Source organism: Heterodontus francisci, chromosome 9 (assembly GCF_036365525.1).
Source record: "Heterodontus francisci isolate sHetFra1 chromosome 9, sHetFra1.hap1, whole genome shotgun sequence".
In the NCBI taxonomy this organism is placed as follows: domain Eukaryota; kingdom Metazoa; phylum Chordata; class Chondrichthyes; order Heterodontiformes; family Heterodontidae; genus Heterodontus; species Heterodontus francisci.
In genome coordinates this window covers 6,902,177-6,925,942 of record NC_090379.1, presented here as the reverse complement: position 1 = coordinate 6,925,942, position 23,766 = coordinate 6,902,177, and the positions used below count along the sequence as shown (strand labels likewise).

The 23,766-nt window shown below is 44.1% G+C and overlaps 1 protein-coding gene across 2 annotated transcripts in view; it reads right to left on the bottom strand.

Annotated features, from left to right (window-relative positions):
• The window catches only part of LOC137373561 (transcription factor IIIB 90 kDa subunit-like), a 436,816-nt gene that overhangs the window by 274,333 nt on the left and 138,717 nt on the right, over positions 1–23,766 (bottom strand). The window contains exon 4 of one of the 2 annotated variants that reach the window (XM_068038499.1): positions 560–591. The exons of the other annotated variant lie outside the window; for it this stretch is intronic. Within the exon in view, the coding sequence (XP_067894600.1) occupies positions 560–591 (32 nt within the window). The remainder of the gene's footprint in view (positions 1–559; positions 592–23,766) is intronic. 2 annotated transcript variants of the gene reach the window in all.

Below are 23,766 nucleotides of genomic sequence, written 5' to 3'. Positions count from 1 at the left end.
AGGGAAAACACAGGTTCAAACTAGTGAAACTTAACCAGATAGCAGGAGGTTCTGGTGCACATTAACCATGAACCGTACATGGAGTGGTCTTCGGGATAAAGGAGCCAGAGGCAAAAGCCAAACATTGTTTAAGTAAAAACAATATTACACACTTGGGGACTGTAAGGTTATTCTATACAGATTACCCAAACGAGCCAAATGCCTCCTTCCATCTGAAACTATCTCTTTAATGTCCTCTAGCTTGAGATACCCATGGACTAATGACCCCAGCAAGATTCAACATTCCAAGAGAGTAGAAAGTTGTGGGGAAAACAACAGATTCCTGTGGAAACCAGCCAAAGTTTGGGGAATATTTCAATAAAAGAGGTCAAGGAGAACGGTTTGTGAAAATAAATTGTCACGCCTTACCTGCTCCTTACCCACTGTCGCTATTTTTGCCCAAATTTAACAAAAAAATAAAAACGCATAATGTCAGGAAATGTAGACAGACGTCAAAGATTTAATAAAGAGAAAAAAATCAGGACAAGTTAGCTATTTTCAGTCAGTGCACCATACATACCTGCAGCAGGTCACTGAGATCCAATAACATATCTTGAGGATTTAGTCAAGGAACACAAAGAAAGATGACAGTCCAGTAACACAAAGAGACCAACATGGAGGGAGAAACACCCCAGCAATTCAAACACAAGGGTATCTCCCAACAAAAGCATTACAATCAATGGTCTGGAAAGCCAGGTTTGTTTATTATTGTGGGTAATGTGCATAGCTCAGCTGAAGATGCTGGAGAAACATTCAAAAGTGACATTTAGGATCAGAAAGTGACACTGCCTGCAAGCCCATCCGAACATATGGAGCTCTCTATCTGTTTTACACATGGAATTATAGAAACAGGCCATTCAGCCCAACTAAGCAATGTTGGCATATCCAACAGCCTAAAGCAAATTTACCCACCCTGTTCCCATATCCCTTCATCCCCAATCCAATCTAACCTTGAGTATTGACAGTTTCTACCTGAAACTGAATTCTACATGCTCACAACTCTGAAATTTCCTGTTCTAAATCTCTGACCGTCTTGTATCTATGTATCCCTCATTAGACCCCCTCAACTATAGGACATAATCTGCTTCTATCCATCTTGTCCCAGCCTTTGGCAATTTTAAGCACTTCTCTCATATTGCCCTGGAATGGGTGTTGTTCTAATTTAAAAAATGCCCCACTTTTTCAAGTCTTTCTTCATATTTTTATTTCCGTAGCCTAGTGAATCTGTGCTGCACACTATTTTAAGAGTGACATACATTAAAACAGGTCACATTTTGAAAATCAAAAGAGAAAAAAACTTCATAGACTGAGTTTCTGAAGCAGTCCGACACAGTTCCATCACTGTAAACATAACCCCTTGCTGTCTCTGAATGAAAATAGGCTTTTGTTCCAATGATGTCCTTCACCCGGCATCGACTCCTACACTCCGGACAAATCTACACAGATTGCAGATAAATCGGATCTATGCTTAACAGGAGTGCTCTGTACTTGCTGTTGTGAGGAACAAGAGCCGCTCTGTGCTATGTTTACTCTTAAATACAGTGCTGAATCACACAGTAAACCAGAAACAGCACTGCAATCCGATCACATTTCTTCCTCTCTCCTGCTGAAGATGTTGACTCTTTGCTGGGGTACAGTTAACGGCTGCTGAATACTCCCTAATAACGCACCCAAGTGGTCAATACTTACACATCAAACCCAGCAGTGAATGCTGCCAGGAAATTTGACCACAGGGGCATCACAGCCAGGCCCCATGCCTGTTCTCACTGGATATCCACTAATGTGCACTTTCATTGGATAAAGGGGGAGGTGGTGGCGTACTCGTATTGTCACTGTCACTAGTAACCCAGAGACCCAGGTATTGCTCTGGCACATGGGTTCGATTCCCATCACAGCAGAAGGTGGAATTTGAATTCAATTAATAAATCTGGAATTTAAAGCTGGTCTAATGATGGTCATGAAACCATTGTCGATTGTTGTAAAAACTCATCTGGTTCACTAATGTCCTATAGGGAAGGAAATCTGCTGTCCTTACCTGGTCTGGCCTACATGTGACTCCAGATCCACATTACAGCAATGTGGCTGACTCTTACATGCCCTCAAAATGGCCTAGCAAGCCACTCAGTTCAAGGGCAATTAGGGATGGGCAATAAATGCTGGCCTGGCCTGTGACGCCCACATCCCATGAAAGAATAAACAAAAAAAAAAGAACAGGAGCCCTGTCTAATTTAAGGGCTGCTATTTACTAACATTTTTGAAAGGCAGGAATATCAGCTTGGAACTTGGCTCTCAACTTCCCTGAAAAGGGAGAGGGAATGGGAGTAGAGAGAGAAGAAAAACAAATCCAGCCAGGGTTTCAGATTGCAACCTTATTGGAAATGGCAGACATGGATAGGGTCAGGTTCAGCTGCCATGGTTGAATAGCTGGCTTGTACTTGGCATCTAAATTACAACAGTGGCCACACTTCAGAAGTACTTCATAGGCTGAAAAGCACTTTGGGACATCCTGACATTGTGAAAGATGCTGTAGAAATGCAAGTTTTTCTTTCATCTAAACTCATGAGGAATAACTGAGACTACAGGGTGCCTATGGAAGCAAAGTAAAGTCGTTTAAGGAGTTAATGCTTTCAGGAAGGGAGCAAGTGGGGAATGGGGGATATAAAATACTTGGCGTAATGCCATATTTATAGAAATGCACAAGTATCATTAACTACTTCTTTCTTGAATGGATGTGACAGGACCACAATCCCACTGACAGATTTTTTCAGTTGTTTGCAGTTACTTCTAAAAAAAAACTCAATACATAAAAAAGGAGTGGGGTAATATAGAAAGACTTGTAGACTCCCTTGAAAAAACATTTTTCAGAAGCTTTGCCAACTCAAAATCTCTTTGATAATTCCTGAGGTGCTTTTCATGTCACAGCACAAGAACTGAAGCCTTTAGTTTCCCCAGAAAGCAGGCGAATCTTTATTAAACAGAAGAGCATACCTCGTATCCCAACACAATTGAGCAACCACACCTGTGCAGTGGGCTGTAATAGCCAGCACCAGATGGCTCAGTTTAGTCAATATAAATACAATATACTTAAAGCACAGAATTTATTGTTCAAAGTAATGTGCCAGTCAGCAACAAAAAAAGATCTGTGAACATGCCAAGAAAAAAAGTATGAAACTGAGGGAATAAAGAATTTGCATGGATATAGAACATTATATGGCAACCTTCATAACCAATACATTACTTTCTGTTGTACATTAATTTTGTATGTAGGCAAACAGGAGATAAATGACCAGGTAACTCTTTGGTGTAACTGGTTGAGGGACAGTGCTGGCCAGAACACCGGGAGAATAGCACAGTAGGATCTTTACATCTGCTCCAATCATTCGATGGGGCGTCAGTTCAAGTATCATCTGAAAGAAGTTACCTCCAACAGTGCAGCACTCCTTCAGTACTGCACTGGAGCGTCAGCCAAGGCTGTCTCTTCAGGACCTTCTGACTCAGAACAGAATGTGTCATCAACCGAGCCAAATGGACAAAAGGTACTGGAGAGTAGTTCTCAATTTTGGAATGATATACCAGGGGAGAGTTGGCACCTTTGGGTGGAAAGGGAGAGGAAAAAGACTTAAGAATACAGTTTCTTTTTTACACTAAGGGTACTACTAGTAAAACTGCCAGAGTGCACCGGGAGACTGTCAGGGAGCCTGGCTGCTACGTCCATTATTTTCTGCCCCACGCCAAATCTGATTTCATACTGGAGCTAGTTTTAATTAGGATTCTGCCACCCACAGCAATAAATCTAGCTCCTTATCCCAGCATGAGACGCACAGACCTGTGGAATCAATGGATCCACAATTCTGCCGCCAGGGTGAAGGGAGCTGCGTTTAGCAGTGTAAACAGCAGAAACTGGTGTCCTGGGCTCTGAATTCAACTAAGCAGCTGTGGAAAAGCAACAGAGCTGCTTCACCAACAAGATGGCAGAACCCAAATCACGCTCTCCACTATAACTCTGCATTTTAAACTGGGTATTTGTCGACGAGACAAACCTAATGTCTTCCATTTGTTCAAGCTCCATAACCACAACCACCAGGATTCCAAGCAGTGATAACATGCTTAACTAAGCTTAAAATAGCCTGGACCTTAAAACTTTGAAACCCACTGGAGAATATCAAAGTAAAAGAGGCCACGAGTATGAGCTGAGTTTTCATTCAAGTAGGAGCAGAATATACCAACGATTTAAATCCTTAACAACTTTTCCACTTCATCCACTTGTAGATGGAAAATTACACCTGGTCAGAGTCTTATGTGAACTGTCTTTTGCCTGTGAAAAACAGAAGACAGCAACCAAACAATAAAAATGGGCAGCGCGTTTGCTGTGGCTCCAAGGGTAGCACTCACACCCGAGTCAGAAGGTTGCTTGCTTAACTTGCTTAGAACCTATCATTTGCCAGTTCTGATGATGGGTCACAGACCTGAAACATTAACTCTGCTTCTCTCTCTCCACAGATGCTGCCAACCCTGCTGAGTATTTCCAGCATTTTCTGTTTTTGTTTCAGATTTCCAGCATCCACAGTATTTTGCTTTTGCCTCTGGAAGTTGATATTGGGCATGGCCATGATGCCTTCTACAAGAGCAACCTACATGAAATGATCAACACATCACATTCTCCCAGTTTCTCCGTCTCTGACCCATCTGCTCTGACGATGCAACCTTCCACCACAGTGCCTCTGATATGGCTTCCTTTATCCTCAACCGAGGATTCCTCCCAATGTGGTTGACAGGGCCTTCAACCGTGTCCGGCCCATTTCCCGCATTTCTGCCCTCATGCCTTCCCCTCCCTCCCAGAAGCGCGACAGGGTTCCCCTTGTCCTCACTTTTCACCCCACCAGCCTCCATATTCAGAGGATCATTCTCTGTCATTTCCGCTACCTCCAGCGTGATGCCACCACCAAATGCATCTTCCCCTACAGTCAGCATTCCGAAGGGATCATTCCCTCCGCGAAACCCTGGCCAATCGTCCATTACTCCCCGACGCCTCGTCCCCTTCCCACTGCACCTTCCCATTCAATCACAGGAGGTGTAATACTGGCCCTTTTACCTCCTCTCTCCTCACCATCCAAGGCCCAAAACACTCCTTCCAGGTGAAGCAGCGATTTACTTGTACTTCTTTCAATTTAGTATACTGTATTCGCTGCTCACAATGTGATCTCCTCTACATTGGGGAAACCAAACGCAGATTGGGTGACCGCTGTGGGGGACACCTCCGCTCAGTCCAAAAGCATGACCCCGAGCTTCCGGCTAATTGTCATTTGAACACCCACCCCCTGCTTTCACGTCAACATTTCTGTCTTTGGCCTGCTCCAGTGTTCCAGCGACAATTAACGCAAGCTCGAGGTGCAGCACCTGATCTTTCAATTAGGCACTCTACAGCCTTGCGAACTGAATGTTGAGTTCAATAACTTCAGAGCATGACTGGTCTTTTTTTAATATTTTATTTTTTAACCATGTGCCTGCTTTTCATGTAGTCAGAACTGCTCATTATTCTACTATTAACAGTCTCTCTGGACTAATGCTTTGTCTTTCACCACAAGCATTAACACACGCTTTGCCTTTGTCCCAGGACAGCTTTGTTATTTTATCTCTCCTGCCCTATCAAACACCTTCCCCACTTTGTTCATTTCCCCCACCCCAGTCCATTCACTTGCTTAAAACCTAATTCTTTTCTAACCTTTGCCAGTTCTGATGAAAAGTCACAGACCTTAAATGTTAACTTTGCTTCTCTCTCCACTGATGCTGCCGGACCTGCTGAGTATTTCCAGCACTTTGTTCTTCTTTCAGATTTCCACCAACTGCAGTATTTTGCTTCTACTTACATGAAATGATCATTTGGGAAGACTGCTTGCTTCAAACCACAGCAAGAGTCAGTCCTTTCAAGAAAGGATGGGAGAAAAATAGCCAACTTATATTTATATAGTGCCTTTAATGTAACAAAATGTCCCAAGACAGTTCACAGGATCATAAGACAAAGTATGACACCAAACCACAAAAGGAAGTATTAGGTCAGATGATCAAAAGTTTGGTTAAAGAGGTAGGTTTTAAAGAGTGTCTTAAAGGATGAAAGTGAGGTGAAGAGGCAAAGAGGTTTACCGAGGGAATTCCAGAGCTTGGGGCCTAGGCAACTGTAGGTGCAGCCACCAATAGTGGAGCGATTAAAATCAGAGATACTCAAGAGGCCAGAATTAGAGGAGTGGAGATATCTCACAGGGCTGTGGGGCTGCAGGAGATTACAGAGATAGGGAGGGACGTGGCCATGGTGGGATTGAAAAGAAGGATGAGAATTTTAAAATTAAGACAATGCTTGAGCAGGAGCCAATGTAGTTCACAGAGTACAGGAATGATAGGTGAAGACACGGGAAGCAGATTTTTGGATATGGATGACCTCCAGTTCACAGAGCCAAAGGAAAGTTTCTTTAAACGGTAGCCTAGTAATTTTTTTTTCCCATTCTCGGGACATGGGGGTTCTGGCAAAGTCAGCATTTGTTGCCCATCCTTAATTGCCCTTGAGAAGGTGGTGGTGGGCCACCTTCTTAAACCGCTGTAGTCCATGTGGTATAGGTACAACCACAGTGTTGTTAGATTAAAATCCTGGAACTCCCTTCCCAACAGTGAAGGAATGGTGATATATTTCCAAATCAGGATGGTGAGACTTTAAAGGGGGTACGTGGAAGTAGTGGTGTTCTCATGCCTATGCTGCCCTTGTCCTTCTAGGTGGTAGAGGATTTAGATATAACACGAGTTAGACTTATTCACGACCAAGAACTCATGTTGAAATAAAGACTGTTAATAGCAACAAAATAATCTGAACTACTTTGCTATAGCTTAAAAGACCATAGCCTCCCGGAGCTTGCTTGATTACAATAGGAAGCTGAGAAAGGGCTTCCTAAAAGTTCTTCTTGATGCTGGCCACAGTTTGTCCCCTCTTTACTCCCTTCCCCAGAAGTTCATAGTATTATGGTTAGGGCGAATCATATTGAGGTTTCACAGTCCGATGGGGTGAGCACCGACGGACCTAATAATCTTCCCTTTTTTTGCATGCCTGTAAATTAAGCATGAGCTCATCTGCTGCTGATGGACCTGCTGTGTGTGTTGCAAGCAGTAATTTTATTACAGTGTTCAAATTAACTGTACTGGGATTAATTGGACAAATCACTGAAGTCATGAACATTCACCCAAGTGTGACTTTTGCTGATCACTGCAATTTTCTCATTACTTTCTCCATCCGAACCTGCAGATAAGCAAAGCAGATCCAGCTGGAACTCCCAATGACCTAGGTACTGCATGGTGTGATTCCAAAAGAGCAGGAAGATCCCAGGTTTTGTGTTACTACTCTCAGCCCAAGGACACTGAAGGTAGCCTCAGTATTCTGTGGCTATGGAAGCAGATTTTCTCTTTAAAGAAGTCTGGCACAGTCACACTTATATCCTGTACCCCTTGCTGGAGGCTGTACGTGTGTGTCAGGCCCCTGGAAAGTGAATAAGGTGAATGAAGAATTAGGTTTGACTGTGAGTACATAGAGTTATACAACACAGAAACAGGCCTTTCAGCCCATCGTGTCTGTGCCAGCCATCAAGCACTTAACTATTCTAGTCCCATTTCCCAGCACTTGGCCCGTAGCCTTGTATGTTATGGCGTTTCAAGTGCTCCTCTAAATACTTCTTAAATGTTGTGAGGGTTCCTGCCTCTACCACCACTTCAGGTAGTGTGTTCCAGATTCCTACCACCCCGAGTGAAAAAAGCTTTCCTCAAATCCCCTCTAAACCTCCTGCCCTTATGCCCCCTGGTTATTGACCCCTCCGCTAAGGGAAAAAGTCTTTTCCTACCTAACCTATTTATGCCTCTCATAATTTTGTATACTTCAAATCATATCCCCCCTCATCCTTCTCTGTTTTGAGGAAAACAACCCTAGCCTTTTCAGTCTCTCTTCATAGCTGAAATGCTCCAGCCCAGGCAACATCCTGGTGAATCTCCTCTGCACCCTCTCCAGTGCAATCACATCCTTCCTATAGTGTGGTGCCCAGGACTGCACACAGCACTCCAGCTGTGGCCTAACTAGCGTTTTAGATAGCTCCATCATAACCTCCCTGCTCTTATATTCTATGTGTCGGCTAATAAAGGCAAGTATCCCACATGCCTTCCTAACCACCTTATCAACTTATGCTTCAGATTACATTAGGCATAGAGAGGAAGAAGAGCTTGTAAACTGGGGTATTTGACGTTTCAGAGGAACAAGAGGGGAAAGTTCAATGGAGAGCAGACCACAGTGCCATTTACATATAAATAAATGAGCATTTATCAGAAAAGAAGTTTTTTCTGTAAACAAATTGGTTTGTGATGGCTTCACTGGATGATTATCCCATCTGTGCGGCATTGCTGCAAGATTACTGCCATGTAATCTGTTGGGGATTACTCATCACAGAATCAACATTTTGATGGGGGAAGAGAAGTCCCTGCAGAAACATTACATTTCCAACAAAACCAAATCAAAAATTACATGTTATACAAAGAACAACAAAGAACAGTACAGCACAGGAACAGGCCATTCGGCCCTCCAAGCCTGCGCCGATCTTGATGCCTGCCTAAACTAAAACCTTCTGCACTTCCGGGGACCGTATCCCTCTATTCCCATCCTATTCATGTATTTGTCAAGATGCCTCTTAAACGTCGCTATCGTACCTGCTTCCACCACCTCCCCCGTCAGCAAGTTCCAGGCACTCACCACCCTCTGTGTAAAGAACTTGCCTCGCACATCCCCTCTAAACTTTGCCCCTCGCACCTTGAACCTATGTCCCCTAGCAACTGACTCCTCCACCCTGGGAAAAAGCTTCTGACAATCCACTCTGTCCATGCCGCTCATAACTTTGTAAACCTCTATCATGTTGCCTCTCCACCTCCGTCATTCCAGTGAAAACAATCCGAGTTTATCCAACCTCTCCTCATAGCTTATGCCCTCCAGACCTGGCAACATCCTGGTAAACCTCCTCTGTACCCTCTCCAAAGCCTCCATGTCCTTCTGGTAGTGTGGCGACCAGAATTGCATGCAATATTCTAAGTGTGGCCTAACTAAAGTTCTGTACAGCTGCAACTGCTGCAATACATTCCAATCTAAAAGGATCTCAACCCAAACAAAAACTTTAATGAGCAGCAACTGAAAACCCTAAACTCATTGCCCCATCTACATCAACTATATTCAATCTAATTCATGGAATAATTTTAACTCTTGGACAGCCACTAAGCATTCATACTGAAACTGCACTGATTTTACATCCTGTGTCAGTGTTACACAGTCCAGGATGGGTGTAGGTTCAATTCCTGGTTTGCCATTCACTTCTTTTGTTTTCATGCAGTGAGAGCAACACTGGAAAGGTCGCATATAATGCCTATCCATAGTTTCTCTGAGAAGGGAGTAGCCGGGAGGGGGGTGAAGGGGAAGGGGAGAGATGGGAAGAGAAGTGGGGGAGTCAGGAGTCAGGAAGAGGGGAGGGAGGGGGGGGGGGGGGAGGGGGGGAGGAAAAAGCGTAGTGCGAGAGAGGGAAGAAGAGAGGGGGAAGGGGAGAGGAGGGAAGAGAGAGGGGGAGAGAAGGCTTTAGAGTTCCCGCTCCTCTTTCTTTTTATCAATTTCCTCATTGATGAGCAGGTTATGAACTGCTGATTTCTTCCATCACTTTGCTCATAATTCTGAGGATGGTAATCGAGCGACAATTAGATTTTTGGGGATAGGAAATACCTGGGCAATTTTCTACATTGGGAAGTAGATGCCAACATCATAACTGCATTGGAAGTCATAGGTCAGCCAATTCAGCAGCGACCATAGATCGAACCTGGGACTTTCCTGATCTGTGTGGATCAACTACGCACTTCTGTAATCTGCTCAGACATCAAGGAACCTATCTCCAGTTGGAAAATGCACAAGTGGGGCACGATCAGGCTCAGCAGTGATGCCCACAGGGTTGAATATTCTGCTGGCACTGGCTGTCTACACTGATGTGGTACTGAAAGGCTGCCAGTACCTCTGAGGTCATACGCTAGCAACTGTAAGCATCTCCAGAAGTGAGAGAAAAATTGATAGGAAAAGTAATATCTTAACACATCATACTTTTGATAAATAGCAAGCAATATAACTCAAAAGTGCTTCATAATTAGGAGAATAGTAATGAGACAAAATAATAACTTAAATTTACGTGCCAGCTTGATCAAAAAGGAAATCTGCAATAACTAGGTGATAACTAGCGGAGAGAGGCAATGACAAGGATAATGTGGCCATTTTTGAATAACAGGAGGGAGATGGCACAGAGGGATCCTGGGAATTGAGTTGCAGAGAGTAAGGCACACTGACTGAAAAAGTAACACCAAAAGTTCAATAACAAGAGCCAAGAAACAGGAATAACAGTTTCAGAAGAGTGGAAAGATAGGTGTAGATGAGAAGAAGATAGGATGGAGGGATCTAAAAATTAAGGTGAAGCTCTTCAAATTACTGCAGGGGGAGGTGAGGGAGCTTAGACAGGATGAGAATGTAGGATTAGTGAGGACGTGATCCATGTTGCTCTGAATGAGCTGAAATTAGTGTAAGAGGCGGCAAGATCATGAGCCAGTAAACACACAGACTGGGTTAGGGAGGTGGGGTGGGGTGTGGGGGTGGGAAGAGGCAAGGACAGAAACAATCTTAGAGGTGTAATTGAATAGATGCGACAGAGGTACTTCTATTTGAAATTCAACATATGTCTAAATTCTGCAATTTGTGTCTTAATCTGGTGACAGCTGGAAAGACGAAGTTCAAGTCAAAGGCAAGTTGGTGCTGCAAGGAGCCAACGAGGATGGCTTCAGTCATACCAAAAGTAAGCCAAAAGATGTTATCTATATGGACTTCAGTAAAGCCTTTGACAAGGTCCCTCATGGCAGACTGGTACAAAAGGTGAAGTCACATGGGATCAGAGGTGAGCTGGCAAGATGGATACAGAACTGGCTCAATCACAGAAGACAGAGGGTAGCAGTGGAAGGGTGCTTTTCTGAATGGAGGGATGTGACTAGTGGTGTTCCGCAGGGATCAGTGCTGGGACCTTTGCTCTTTGTAGTATATATAAATGATTTGGAGGAAAATGTAGCTGGTCTGATTAGTAAGTTTGCGGACGACACAAAGGTTGGTGGAGTTGCGGACAGTGATGAGGATTGTCAGAGGATACAGCAGGATATAGAACGGTTGGAGACTTGGGCAGAGTAATGGCAGATGGAGTTTAATCCGGACAAATGTGAGGTAATGCATTTTGGAAGGTCTAATGCAGGTGGGAAGTATACAGTAAATGGCAGAACCCTTAGGAGTATTGACAGGCAGAGAGATCTGGGTGTACAGGTCCACAGGTCACTGGAAGTGGCAACACAGGTGAATAAGGTAGTCAAGAAGGCATACGGCATGCTTGCCTTCATCGGTCGGGGCATAGAGTATAAAAATTGGCAAGTCATGCTGCAGCTGTACAGAACTTTAGTTAGGCCACACTTAGAATATTGTGTGCAATTCTGGTCGCCACACTGCCAGAAGGACGTGGAGGCTTTGGAGAGGGTACAGAAGAGGTTTACCAGGATGTTGCCTGGTCTGGAGGGCATTAGCTATGAGGAGAGGTTGGATAAACTCGGATTGTTTTCACTGGAACGACGGAGGTGGAGGGGCGACATGATAGAGGTTTACAAAGTTATGAGCGGCATGGACAGAGTGGATAGTCAGAAGCTTTTTCCCAGGGTGGAAGAATCAGTTACTAGGGGACATAGGTTTAAGGTGCGAGGGGCAAAGTTTAGAGGGGATGTGCGAGGCAAGTTTTTTTACACAGAGGGTGGTGAGTGCCTGGAACTTGTTGCCGGGGGAGGTGGTGGAAGCAGGTACCATAGAGTCGTTTAAGAGGCATCTTGACAAATACATGAATAGGATGGGAATAGAGGGATACAGACCCCGGAAGTGCAGAAGGTTTTAGTTTAGTCAGGCATCAAGATCGGCGCAGGCTTGGAGGGCAGAATGGCCTGTTCCTGTGCTGTACTGTTCTTTGTTCTTTGTTGAAACTTTTTCTCAGCCAGGTCTTAAGAGAAGAAGCAGGAAAAGTAGACTTTGGATCGATGTAGCCAGGTGTCATCTATGAACACACAGAAGCCGCATGCTTCTGGGTGATATTTCTGAGGCATAGAATTATAAGTGTTGACAAGGAGGTGAAGAAGAATGGGGTTCGGGAGAATACTAGTGATAACCATGTGGGGATGAGGAGGAACAAAACCACTGGAAGTGATATAGTACAATTCGAGGCATCAAAATAAAGTTTCAATTGGAACCTTCCATCAACATTTCAGCTACAAGTTCTTACTGAACAGGATCAGTAAGGAAGAGGGAAATGACAATTCTCTGCATTCAAAACAAATGAGGATATCCCAATTGATCAATTCAATTGCATTTGTTATTCCCTCTGACATATGAGTTTGCACAATAAACAAGAGAGAGCTAATCATTAAACCTCCAGCCTCTAACATCGAGTGATGACAAGCATTACTCCTGACTGGACGGTGAAAAGCAGGCAGCAGGGAAATGATCCACTGTGAAGCTGTTACTGACAACTTCTCTGCTTCAAGGTATAAGGTCAAGCTCCCAACATCTCAGTGGGTGAATGGTACCATCCAGTGCAGTTAGAAAGAACTAGCCTTTTTATAGTGTATTGTCATAACTTCACCTGCAATGTTTCTTTGAAGTACAATCATTGCTATGTCGGTAAATAGAGCAATTATTTCATACACAGCAGGCTCCCATTAACAGCAATCTGAGACACCAATTAATCTACTTTTAGTGACGGATGAGAGAGAGGCACACTGAACAGGAACTGGCAGAACACCCCCACTCTTTGAATATTGCCATGGGATCTTTAATATCCATCAGAACCACTGGAGTATGCAGACTAGAACTCTGATATACATCCAAAGAACAGCACTCCTTGCAAAGTAATACTGCCTTAGTGTGGCAGGAACCCTTGAGCTTCTGACTCAACAGACAAGAGAACCATCAGCTAAACTATCAACACCTAGGTTCCAAACTTAGGAGCAGGAGCATGCCATTCAGTCGATCGAGCCTCTCTGCCATTCAATACGATCATGGCCGATCATCCAATTCAATACCTCTTTCCACACACTACCCCCCTATCCCTTTATGTCATTAATGAATTTAAATGTGTGGTTATCCACTTCGGTAGCAAAAACAGGAAGGCGGATTATCTGAACGGCTATAAACTGAGAGAGGGGAACATGCAGTGAGACCTGGGTGTTCTCGTACACCAGTCGCTGAAGTTAAGCATGCAGGTACAACAGGCGGTAAAAAAAGCAAAAGGTATGTTGGCCTTCATAGCGAGAGGATTCGAGTAGAGGAGCAGGGATACCTTGCTGCAATTATATGAGAGGCATAGATAGAGTGGGTAGCCAGAGACTTTTTCCCAGGGCGGAAAGGGCTATCACCAGGGGGCATAATTTTAAGGTGATTGGAGGAAGGTTTAGGGGAGAGGTCAGAGGTAGGTTCTTTACACAGAGAGTGGTGGGTGTGTGGAATGCACTGCCAGCGGTGGTAGTGGAAGCAGATACATTAGGGACATTTAAGCGACTCTTGGATAGGTACATGGATGATAGTAGAATGAAGGGTATGTAGGTAGTTTGATCTTAAGAGTAGGTTAAAGGGTCTACACAACATCGTGGGCCGAAGGGCCTGTACTGTGCTGTACTGTTCTATGTTCTATACAGGGCCTTGGTGAGGCCACACCTGGAATATTGCGTGCAGTTTTGGTCTCCTTATCTGAGGAAGGATGTTCTTGCTATAGAGGGAGGGCAGTGAAGGTTTACCAGACTGATTCCTGGGATGGCAGGACTGACGTATGAAGAGAGATTGAGTCGGTTAGGATTATATTTGCTGGAGTTCAGAAGAGTGAAGGGGGATCTCATAGAAACCTATAAAATTCTAACAGGACTTGACAGGGTAGATGCAGGAAGGATGTTCCCGATGGTGGGGGAGTCCAGAACCAGGGGTCATAGTCTAAGGATATGGGGTAAACCATTCAGGACTGAGATGAAGAGAAATTTCTTCACCCAGAGAGTGGTGAGCCTGTGGAATTTGCTACCACTCAAAGCAGTTGAGGACAAAACATTGTATGTTTTCAAGAAGGAGTTAGATATAGTTCTTGGGTCTAAAGGGATTTCAAAGGAAATGGGGCGAAAGCAGTAACAGGTTACCGAGTTGGATGATCAGCCATAATCAGAATGAATGGCGGAGCAGGCTCGAAAGGCTGAATGGCCTACTCCTGCTCCTATTTTCTATGTTTCTGTGTATTTAGAAATCTGTCAATCTCTGCTTTAAACATACTCAATGACTGAGCTTCCACAGCCCTCTGGGGTAGAGAATTCCAAAGTTTCACAACCCTCTGAGTAAAGAAATTTCTCCTCATCTCTGTCCTAAATGGCTTCCCCCTTATTTTGAAATTGTGCCCCCTGGTTCTCGACTCCCCAACCAGGGGAAACATCTTACTTGCATCTACCCTGTCTATCCCTTTAAGTATTCTGTAGATTTCAATGAGATCACCTAATTCTTCAAAACTCTAGAGAATGCAAGCCCAGTCTCCCCAATCTCTCTTCATAGGGCAGTCCCACCATCCCTGGAACAAGTCTGGTGAACCTTCGTTGCACTCCCTCTATGGCAATAATAACCTAAGGTAAGGGGACCAAAACTGCACACAGTACTCCAGGTGCGGTCGACTCAAGGTTCTATACAATTGAAGCAAGACTTCACTACTCCTGTACTCAAATCCTCTTGTGATAAAGGCTAACATAACATTAGCCTTCTTAATTGCTTGCTGCACCTGCATGTCAGCTTTCAGTGACTTATTAATGAGGACAGCCAGGTCCCTTTGTACATCTACTTTCTAATCTCTTACCATTTAAGAAATACTCTGCACATCTGTTCCTCCTGTCATTTCTCTAGTCCTCATTATAAATTCTTCTGACTCTGCCTGTAATGGACCCATATTTGTCTTAGCCAAATCATACAGAAGGTCCCAGAGTGGTTTCGGAGTTCCATCTCAGTTGGAATCATAAAACTGGTCTGGCACCCTGATTTAGAAGGATTGGGGGGACTGGCAAGAAAGTGGTACAAAGTTAGTGAGGGTACGCAATCTTGATCACCACGCAGTGAGTGCTGCGGGCACATACAGCATTGCATTCAGCATTTGTGTCAGCCGTGGCTCAATGGTCGCGCGCTCTTGTGAGTCAGAAGGTTGTAAGTTCAAGCCCCACTCCAGAGACTTGAGTGTAAAATCTAAGCTTACATCCCAGTGCAGTACTGAGGGAGTGCTGCATTGTCAGAGGTACTATGTTCAAATGTGATGTTAACCAGTGGCTCGCAGCACTCTTTCAGGTCAATGTAAAAGACCTAATGACACTATTTCGAAGAACAGAAGAGTTCTCCCCAGTGCCCTGGCCAACATTTATCCCTCAACCAACATCAGAAAAAAAAACAAACAGAATTTCGCTGGAATTATTTAGCAGGCCAGGCAGCATTTGTGGAGAGAGAAAGAGTTAACATTTCAGGTCCGTGAACTTTTGTCAGAACACTAAAAAAAAATGATGATTTGGTCACAATCACACTGCTGTTTGTAGGATCTTGTTGTGCACAAACTGCCTGCTGCGTTTTCTACATTACAACAGTGAATACACTTAAAAAAATATTTTATTGGCTGCAAAGCGCTTTGCGACATCCTGAGCTCATGAAGGGGATATATAAATGCAAGATGTTTCTTTTGAATACCCTGCCCACAAACATACACAAAGAATGAGCACTTGGAGAGGTATTGCAGAGCTGCTGGAGCCCAGTGATCCATACCCCAGCATGGGTCAGCATCTGCAGGAGCGGAAGAGAGAAAATTGCCAAAATAAACCCTTCAGCGTCACTACAGACATCACAGTCACAAGCACCGTGTGTGTGCATTCTGAATCATCGCCTTCACAGTGAGAATTAGCTGCAGGCAGATGATGTGTTGGAGGCAGTACAGAGAAGGTTTACTGGACTAATACCTGGAATGGGCAGGCTGTCTTACAAGGAAAGATTGGACAGGCTAGGCTTGTATCCACTGAAATTTAGAAGAGTAAGAGGCGACTTGATTGAAACATAGAAGATCCTGAGGGGTCTGGACAGTGGATGTGGAAAGGATGTTTCCCTTGTGGGAGAATCAAGAACTTGGGGTCACTGTTTAAAAATAAGGGGTCACCCATTTAAGACAGAGATGAGGAGAATTTTTTTCTCTGAGGGTCATAAGCCTTTGGATTTCTCTTCCTGTGGAAGCAGAGTCTTTGAATATTTTTAAGGCAAAGGCAGATAGATTCTTGATAAGCAAGGGAGTGGAAGGTTTTGATTTTTTTGATTTTGATTTAGATACAGCACTGAAACAGGCCCTTCGGCCCACCGAGTCTGTGCCGACCATTAACCACCCATTTATACTAATCCTACACTAATCCCATATTCCTACCACTTCCTACCACCCCTATATTTCCCTACCACCTACCTATACTAGGGGCAATTTATAATGGCCAATTTACCTATCAACCTGCAAGTCTTTTGGCTGTGGGAGGAAACCGGAGCACCCGGAGGAAACCCACGCAGACACAGGGAGAACTTGCAAACTCCACACAGGCAGTACCCAGAATTGAACCCGGGTCGCTGGAGCTGTGAGGCTGCGGTGCTGAGGTTATCGGGGGTAGGTGGAAATGTGGAGTAATCAGTTCAGCCATGAACTTACTGAATGGCGGAGCAGGCTCAAAGGGCCAAGTGTCCTACTCCTGCTCCTAATTCATATGTTCGTATGCAGTTAGAAGCTGCTACCATGACAGCCTCGCTCCTTCAAGACATGAGGTTGGAAAATGAATTTTTTTTTTTTAAAAAGTAAAACCAAAATCACAGGTTGTTAACAACCTCTACCCTGCCAAGCCCCCTTAGAATCTTATGTTTCAATCATCTAAACTCCAATGAATAAAGGCCTAACCTGTTTAGCCGTTCTTGATAAGACAGCCCTGTCATCCCAGGAATCAGCCTAGTGAACCTTTTCTGAACGGCCTCCAAGGCCAGTATATCCTTCCTTAAATACGGGGACCAAAACTGTACGCAATACCCTGTACAGTTGTAACAAGACTTCCCTATTTTTAAACTCCAACCCCCTAGCACAAAGGACAAAATTCCATTTGCCTTCCTAATTATTTGCTGCACCAGCATGCCAACATTGTGTTTCATGTACAAGAACACCCAGATCCCTCTGTACTGCAGTATTTTGTAGTCTTTCTCCATCTAAATAATAATCTGCCTTTTTATTCTTCCTACCAAAGTGGATGACCTCACACTTTCCCACATTGAACTCCATCTGCAAAGTTTTTGCCCACTCACTTAACCTATCTATATCCCTTTGCAGATTCTTTGTTTCCTCATCACAACATGCCTTCCCACGTATTTTTGTATCGTCAGAAAATTTGGATACACTGCACTGTCCCTTCTTCCAAGTCATTAATATAGATAGTAAATAGTTGAGGCCCGAGGACCGATCCTTGCAGCACCCTACTAGTTATGGCTTTCCAACCTGAAATAGACCCATTAACCCCGACTCTCTGCTTTCTGTGTGTTATCCAATCCTCAATCCATGCCAACACATTACCCCCAATACCCTGAGCTCCTATCTTGTGCAATAACCTTTATGTGGCACCTTATCGAATGCCTTCTGAAAATCCAAATAAACTACATCTACAGGTTCCCCTTTATCCACTTCAATTGTTATATCCTCAAAGAACTCTAACAAATTTGTCAAACATGATTTCCCTTCCATAAAACCATGTTGGCTCGGTTTGATTGCATTATGTTTTTCTGAATGTCCTATTTCTTCCTTAATAATGGACTCTAGCATTTTCCCATTGACAGATGTTAAGCTAGTTTCCTGCTATAATAAAAACAAGAAATGCTGGAAATACTCAGCAAGTCTGGCAGCATCTGTGGAAAGAGAAGCAGAGTTAACGTTTCAGGTCAGTGACCATTCTTCAGAACCCTAGTTTCCTGCTTTCTGTCCCCCTCCTTTCTTGAATAAGGGCGTCACATTAGAGGTTTTCCAATCCGCTGGTACCCTATCCAGAGAATTTTGATATATTATGACCAATGCCTCCGCCATCTCTGCTGCCACTTCTTTTGAACCCCTTGGATGCAGGCCATCGGGTCCTGGCGACTTGTCTGCCTTTAGTCCCATCAGTTTTTCCAGCACCTTTTCCCTCGTGATAGAGCTTGTTACAAGTTCCTCCCTCCCATTTACACCTTGCTCATCTATTATTGTTGGGATGTTTATAGTGTCCTCCACCGTGAAGACCGATGCAAAATATTGGTTTAAATTATCTGCCTGTTCTCGGTTATTAATTTCCCAGTCTCATCCTCTAAGGGTCCTACGCTTATTTTAGCTACTCTCTTCCTTTTTATATACCCGTAGAAGCTCTTACTGTTTGTTTTTATACTTCTTGTCAATTTATTCTCAATCAATTTTCTCCCTCTTTATTAGTTTGTTTATTTATTATCCGGCCTACCACTAGCTTTCATTGCTTTGTACTTGATACTCTCCTTATCTTCCTTTGTTACCCACGGGTGGTTCATCGTTCTCATCACGTCGTTCCTTCAGACCGGAATAAACGTTTGCTGAGGGTTTTGATATTTGACTTTTATTTTTAAACGTTGCCCTGTGCATGCTGGGATATGATTTCACAGGCACCCTCAGTTATCTCACCTAAGTAAAAATTACATCATGAGTGCATCACAGCCATATCCACTGCTGTACTCACCCAACATCCACATGCACAATTCTATTGAACCATGATTACAACAGCAGCCCGGGTCAAATTTGCCCCTCCCTGACCCAGAGGCTAAATGTACCTACCCCTACTGGCTTACCAGTAGGTGGACTGGCCAACTCCGCAGACGGGATTGAACTTGGACCTTTTGGACTGCACATTTCCATTACCCGTTGACTTTACCAACCGAGAATTGAAGACCAGGAGACCTGGGTCTGCAAAAAGTAACAGCATGGGGAGCATGGAGTGGGAAACAGATCTCTAGTCAGTTACATGAAAGCAGCCCATTATCAACTTCGCTCCTCCCTGAACAAACCCACAGAGGAGCACTGCTGAAAGCAGAAGTGGGGAAAACTGAACTGATATTCCTCCCCTCACTCCAGGGTAGAAGTAGTTGCCACTTATGCTCCAGATCCAATCACAGAATCATATTTCGGAGTTAGATATAGTGACAAATGACTTATACTAAACACAAAATAACGCAATACTGAATAATATGAGAGATATCATTAAGTGGAGTAGTACAGTGCAAACAACAGAAACTACTTACATTTATAAAAGGCCTTGAACATAGTAAAACATCCCAAGGTGTTTCACAGGAGAGTTATCAAACAAAAATTTGACATAGAGCCACATATGGAGATATTAGGATAGTGGCCAAAGGTATTAAAAGAGTGTCTTAAAAGGAGGAAAGAGAGGCGGAGCATTTCAGGAGGGAAATCTAGAGCTTAGGGCCCAGGCAACAATAAGGCAATTTGAACATGTAAAACTAGTTAAGTATCAACAGCAGAATTACATTTGTAGAGGGATGTGAAACAGCAGCAAAGCCATCAAGCTTGCTAGACTTTAGAAAGGTGCAGGCTCAGCCAGGTACTGAAAGGATGAGACACAAACAATCAAACCCTGAAGGCCCGAGTTGACTCCCAGAAGATTTGGGGTCTGGAATATCTCAGACGACTTGATCCGGACTTGTAACTCATGCTGCCAAGCACCTAAGACATTTGAAAACCCATCACCAAGCTGCTTCAGCTACAACAGCTTGGCAACAGGCGCCAACGTCGAAAACAACTTACAGCATCACTCGACAGCTTTACGTGCACTTGTGGCAGAACCTGCCTCTCAAAGATTGGCCTTCACAGCCATCAGCAAAGGTGCACCGAGAAGACACCCCACCTAAAAGGATTGTTTGCTGTACGTCCATCATCTTTCGATGCCAACCAGTCAAGCTGCTTCATGAAACGTTAACTCTGTTTCTCTCGCCACAGATGCTGCCAGACCTGCTGTGTATTTCCAGCATTTCTTGTTTGTGTTTCAGTTCCAGAATCTGCAGTATTTTACTTTTATTTTAATGTTTAATTCATTGCCACTTCTCTTCCAGGAATGCCTACCTTGAAGAAGTTCTGCTCTTCTCTCTGACGGGATTTTCTTTTGTCTATTTTACCTTGTTCTCCCTCATTGCTTTCTATTTCCCTCCTGGTGTTTGATTAAAGCATCTACCAAAACTTGTTTTCACAGCCACATCTCCTTCCTCAGTGACCAGCATGAACCTTTTGGGCCGAATAGCCAGTTTCTGTACTGTAAATACTTTGCAATACTTTGTAAGTCCAGAACTGGGCAGCAACAAAGTTTAGGCTTACAGATTCCCAACAGGGTACAGCAGACACCCATATCAAGAAAGTAGAGAACCAATAAATTATAAATGCACAAGTGAATAGAACTTAAGTACTACAGCATTAAGGAGACATTAATCACAAACATGCTAAAAAATTCATACTTTGAGGCAAGTGTTCCTTCCTGTATCACAATGGTTTCATAATGGCTGTACATTAACCACTCTATTCACATTCGGTGAGTAGTAGATACCATTGTTCTGCTAATACAAGGGTGAACAGACGTGTTGATGGTTTGATGTGCACAGATGTCGAATCAGTTGTCTGTATAATGACTTTACGAATGCTGGTCCATTGTCAAAAGAGCAGTGCACACATGGAATATTCTCCTAGCAAAATAATTAATGCTGAGTCAAGTACTTCCTTGAGAGAGAGAGAGAGAGAGAGAGAGAGGGGGAGAGGGAGAGAGGGAGAGGGAGGGAGGGAGAGAGAGGGAGAGAGAGAGAGAGAGAGAGAGAGAGAGAGAGGGAGAGGGAGAGAGAAATCGAGAGAGAGAGAGTGAGCGAAAAGGTGGGTCAGCCCCAACTGCTGCTGAAATCCTCATCTATGCCTTCCATGCTCATACAAAACTCTGTTGCCTGACACTAAAGACTGCTCACCCGCCATCTCTATCCTCGTTGATCTACATTGGGCTAATATCAAAGCAGAGCCGTGCAGAGGTGGGCTAGCCAACTTCTGCAGGTACAGAGGTTGCCTTTATGGAGGTGTGGGTGGGGTATTTGTGTCACCAGTACCTCAGATGCAGCCAGCAGGAACAGCAATGCACCCTACTCTAGTCCACTTCAGGTTCTTGCGCATCCTCCACTCCCAGCACTTAGCAACACATGTCTCCTTGCCTCTGGAAGCTTGAACCTTTTTTGGCTTGCTTGCTCCTTTCCCTTCCCACCTTTAAAAATCTGATGAAGCCTTAACCCTCACACCAAGCTTTCAGCCACCTCCCCTTAATTCTTCTACAGTCACTCTGTGAAGTTCCTTGGGACTATTTGTTATGCTAACAAATTCAAATTCTAGTTGTTATACACAAGTTCGAATGGCTACTGGGTCAGAGAAGAGGGTTCCATGTCCTCCCAAATCAAATCAGCGTAAATTCCCCTTCTGGTGTAACTGAGACAGATGAAACCATTGAAGCACCAGAAGCGGGCGGCACAGTGGCGCAGTGGTTAGCACCGCAGCCTCACAGCTCCAGCGACCCGGGTTCAGTTCTGGGTACTGCCTGTGCGGAGTTTGCAAGTTCTCCCTGTGTCTGCGTGGGTTTCCGCCGGGTGCTCCGGTTTCCTCCCACAGCCAAAAGACTTGCAGGTTGATAGGTAAATTGGCCATTGTAAATTGCCCCTAGTGTAGGCAAGTGGTAGGAAAAGGGTGGGGATGTGGTAGAGAATATGGGATTAATGTAGGATTAGTATAAATGGGTGGTTGTTGGTCGGCACAGACTCAGTGGGCCAAAGGGCCTGTTTCAGTGCTGTATCTCTAAATAAAAAAAATAAGTGATCACAAACTGCCTTCCCAAACTCTAGATTTGTTCTTTCACAGAATCCAGCAAACCAGATTGAGAAACAGAGATTACAGAGATTAGTAGGGTAGAGGGACACTCACTGGGTGTGGTTCTTGCATTGTTAGCTGGAACTAGCCCAAATAGAATAAAGAAACTCAGAATAATTTTCCCCTAGAGCAATTTCTCTTCTATATAGTATTAGGTATCACAACAGGGTGCAACCACAGACAACTATATCAAGGAGTTGTCTCATTAGCATGACTCCAGCAACTGCAAAAATGGGCCAATACCAAAAAAAACTCCACCCATGGTTAAATGTCCAAAGGCAGACAACCTGAAATCGCAGTGAACTCTCCAGCATCTTATGTGTTCCTTTAAGTTGCTGCGAAGTACACATCAATGGCTCTGGTATTAAAATTCACAGCCCCGGTGTCTAACTGAGCCATGCAAAAATAGGACGCCCTCATCCGTTTCCAAGTCTGTGCTAAATTTAATGAGCTTGGTCAGGATGACCTTAGGAGGAGCCATAGTCGCCCTGGGCGGAGGACACCAGGCAAGGGAAGGACAATAGCCGTAATGCCCACATAACTGAACAGCTAAGCTGACCTCACCATCTCTGCACACTGCCCTCAAGGCGGCTGCGATAGGGAAGAGACCATCGCCCACCTCCTCCTGGAATGCGCCTTCACAAAGCAGGTCTGGAAAGACCTGGAAAGAGATGCAGTGGATTTTGTCGAGGTTCAGCCTCCATAATGCAGGACTCGGTGCTCTACTGATGTACTGAGAGGACCATCAACTCGGTGAAAGGTGCTCTTTGGTCTGCCTGAAACTTGCTGGTCTTCCAGTACAAAGAGCGGTCAACAACCAAGTATTGCAGACTGGCACATTCCAAGGTCCAGGACCATGTGATGAGGGACCCACTAAAGCTGGGGCAGCTGCTGCAAAGGCTCAATAAGGAAAGACCACTGGATTAGGCTCTCCCACCATAGTATACTGAGGGGCTAGGACTCATGTAAAACTGCTCCAGCTGTATGCACCAGAGAATGTTTGACATGAAATGTGAATGCACATTGTAAATATACCCTGCAATGGCAAGTGTAGTGAGGCACCTCGTATTGTATTGAAATAAACTGATCTGTATTCCACTTTATGTAATGTCACATTTGAACTGTTATGTATTGTATTTATAAATTTTTGGGAAAAAAAGACGCTCACTATCTGGGCTTTCAAATGGAATGCAGTTGAGGTACTGGATGGTAGTTGGCACTAGCCGGACCATATCCCAATCAAGGAGCCAGTATTGTCAGGAGAGAGAATTGGAGGGGAAAGCATTTCATTATCAGGGGCAGTGAAGGAATTGAAAACAAAAAAGAGACTTGCATTTATATAGTGCTTTTCACGACCACAGGACATCTCAATATCCTTTGCAGTCAATGAAGTACATTTGAAGCGTAGTCACTGTTGTAATGTAGGAAAAGCGGCAGCCAATTTGGGTAAAGCAAGATCCCACATCAGCAATGTGATAATGACCAGATAATCTGTTTTTGTGATGTTGATTAAGAGATCATTGGCCAGGACACCAGGAAGAACTCCCCTGTTCTTCTTCCAAATAGTGCCATGGGATCTTTTATGTCCACCTGATAGGGAAGA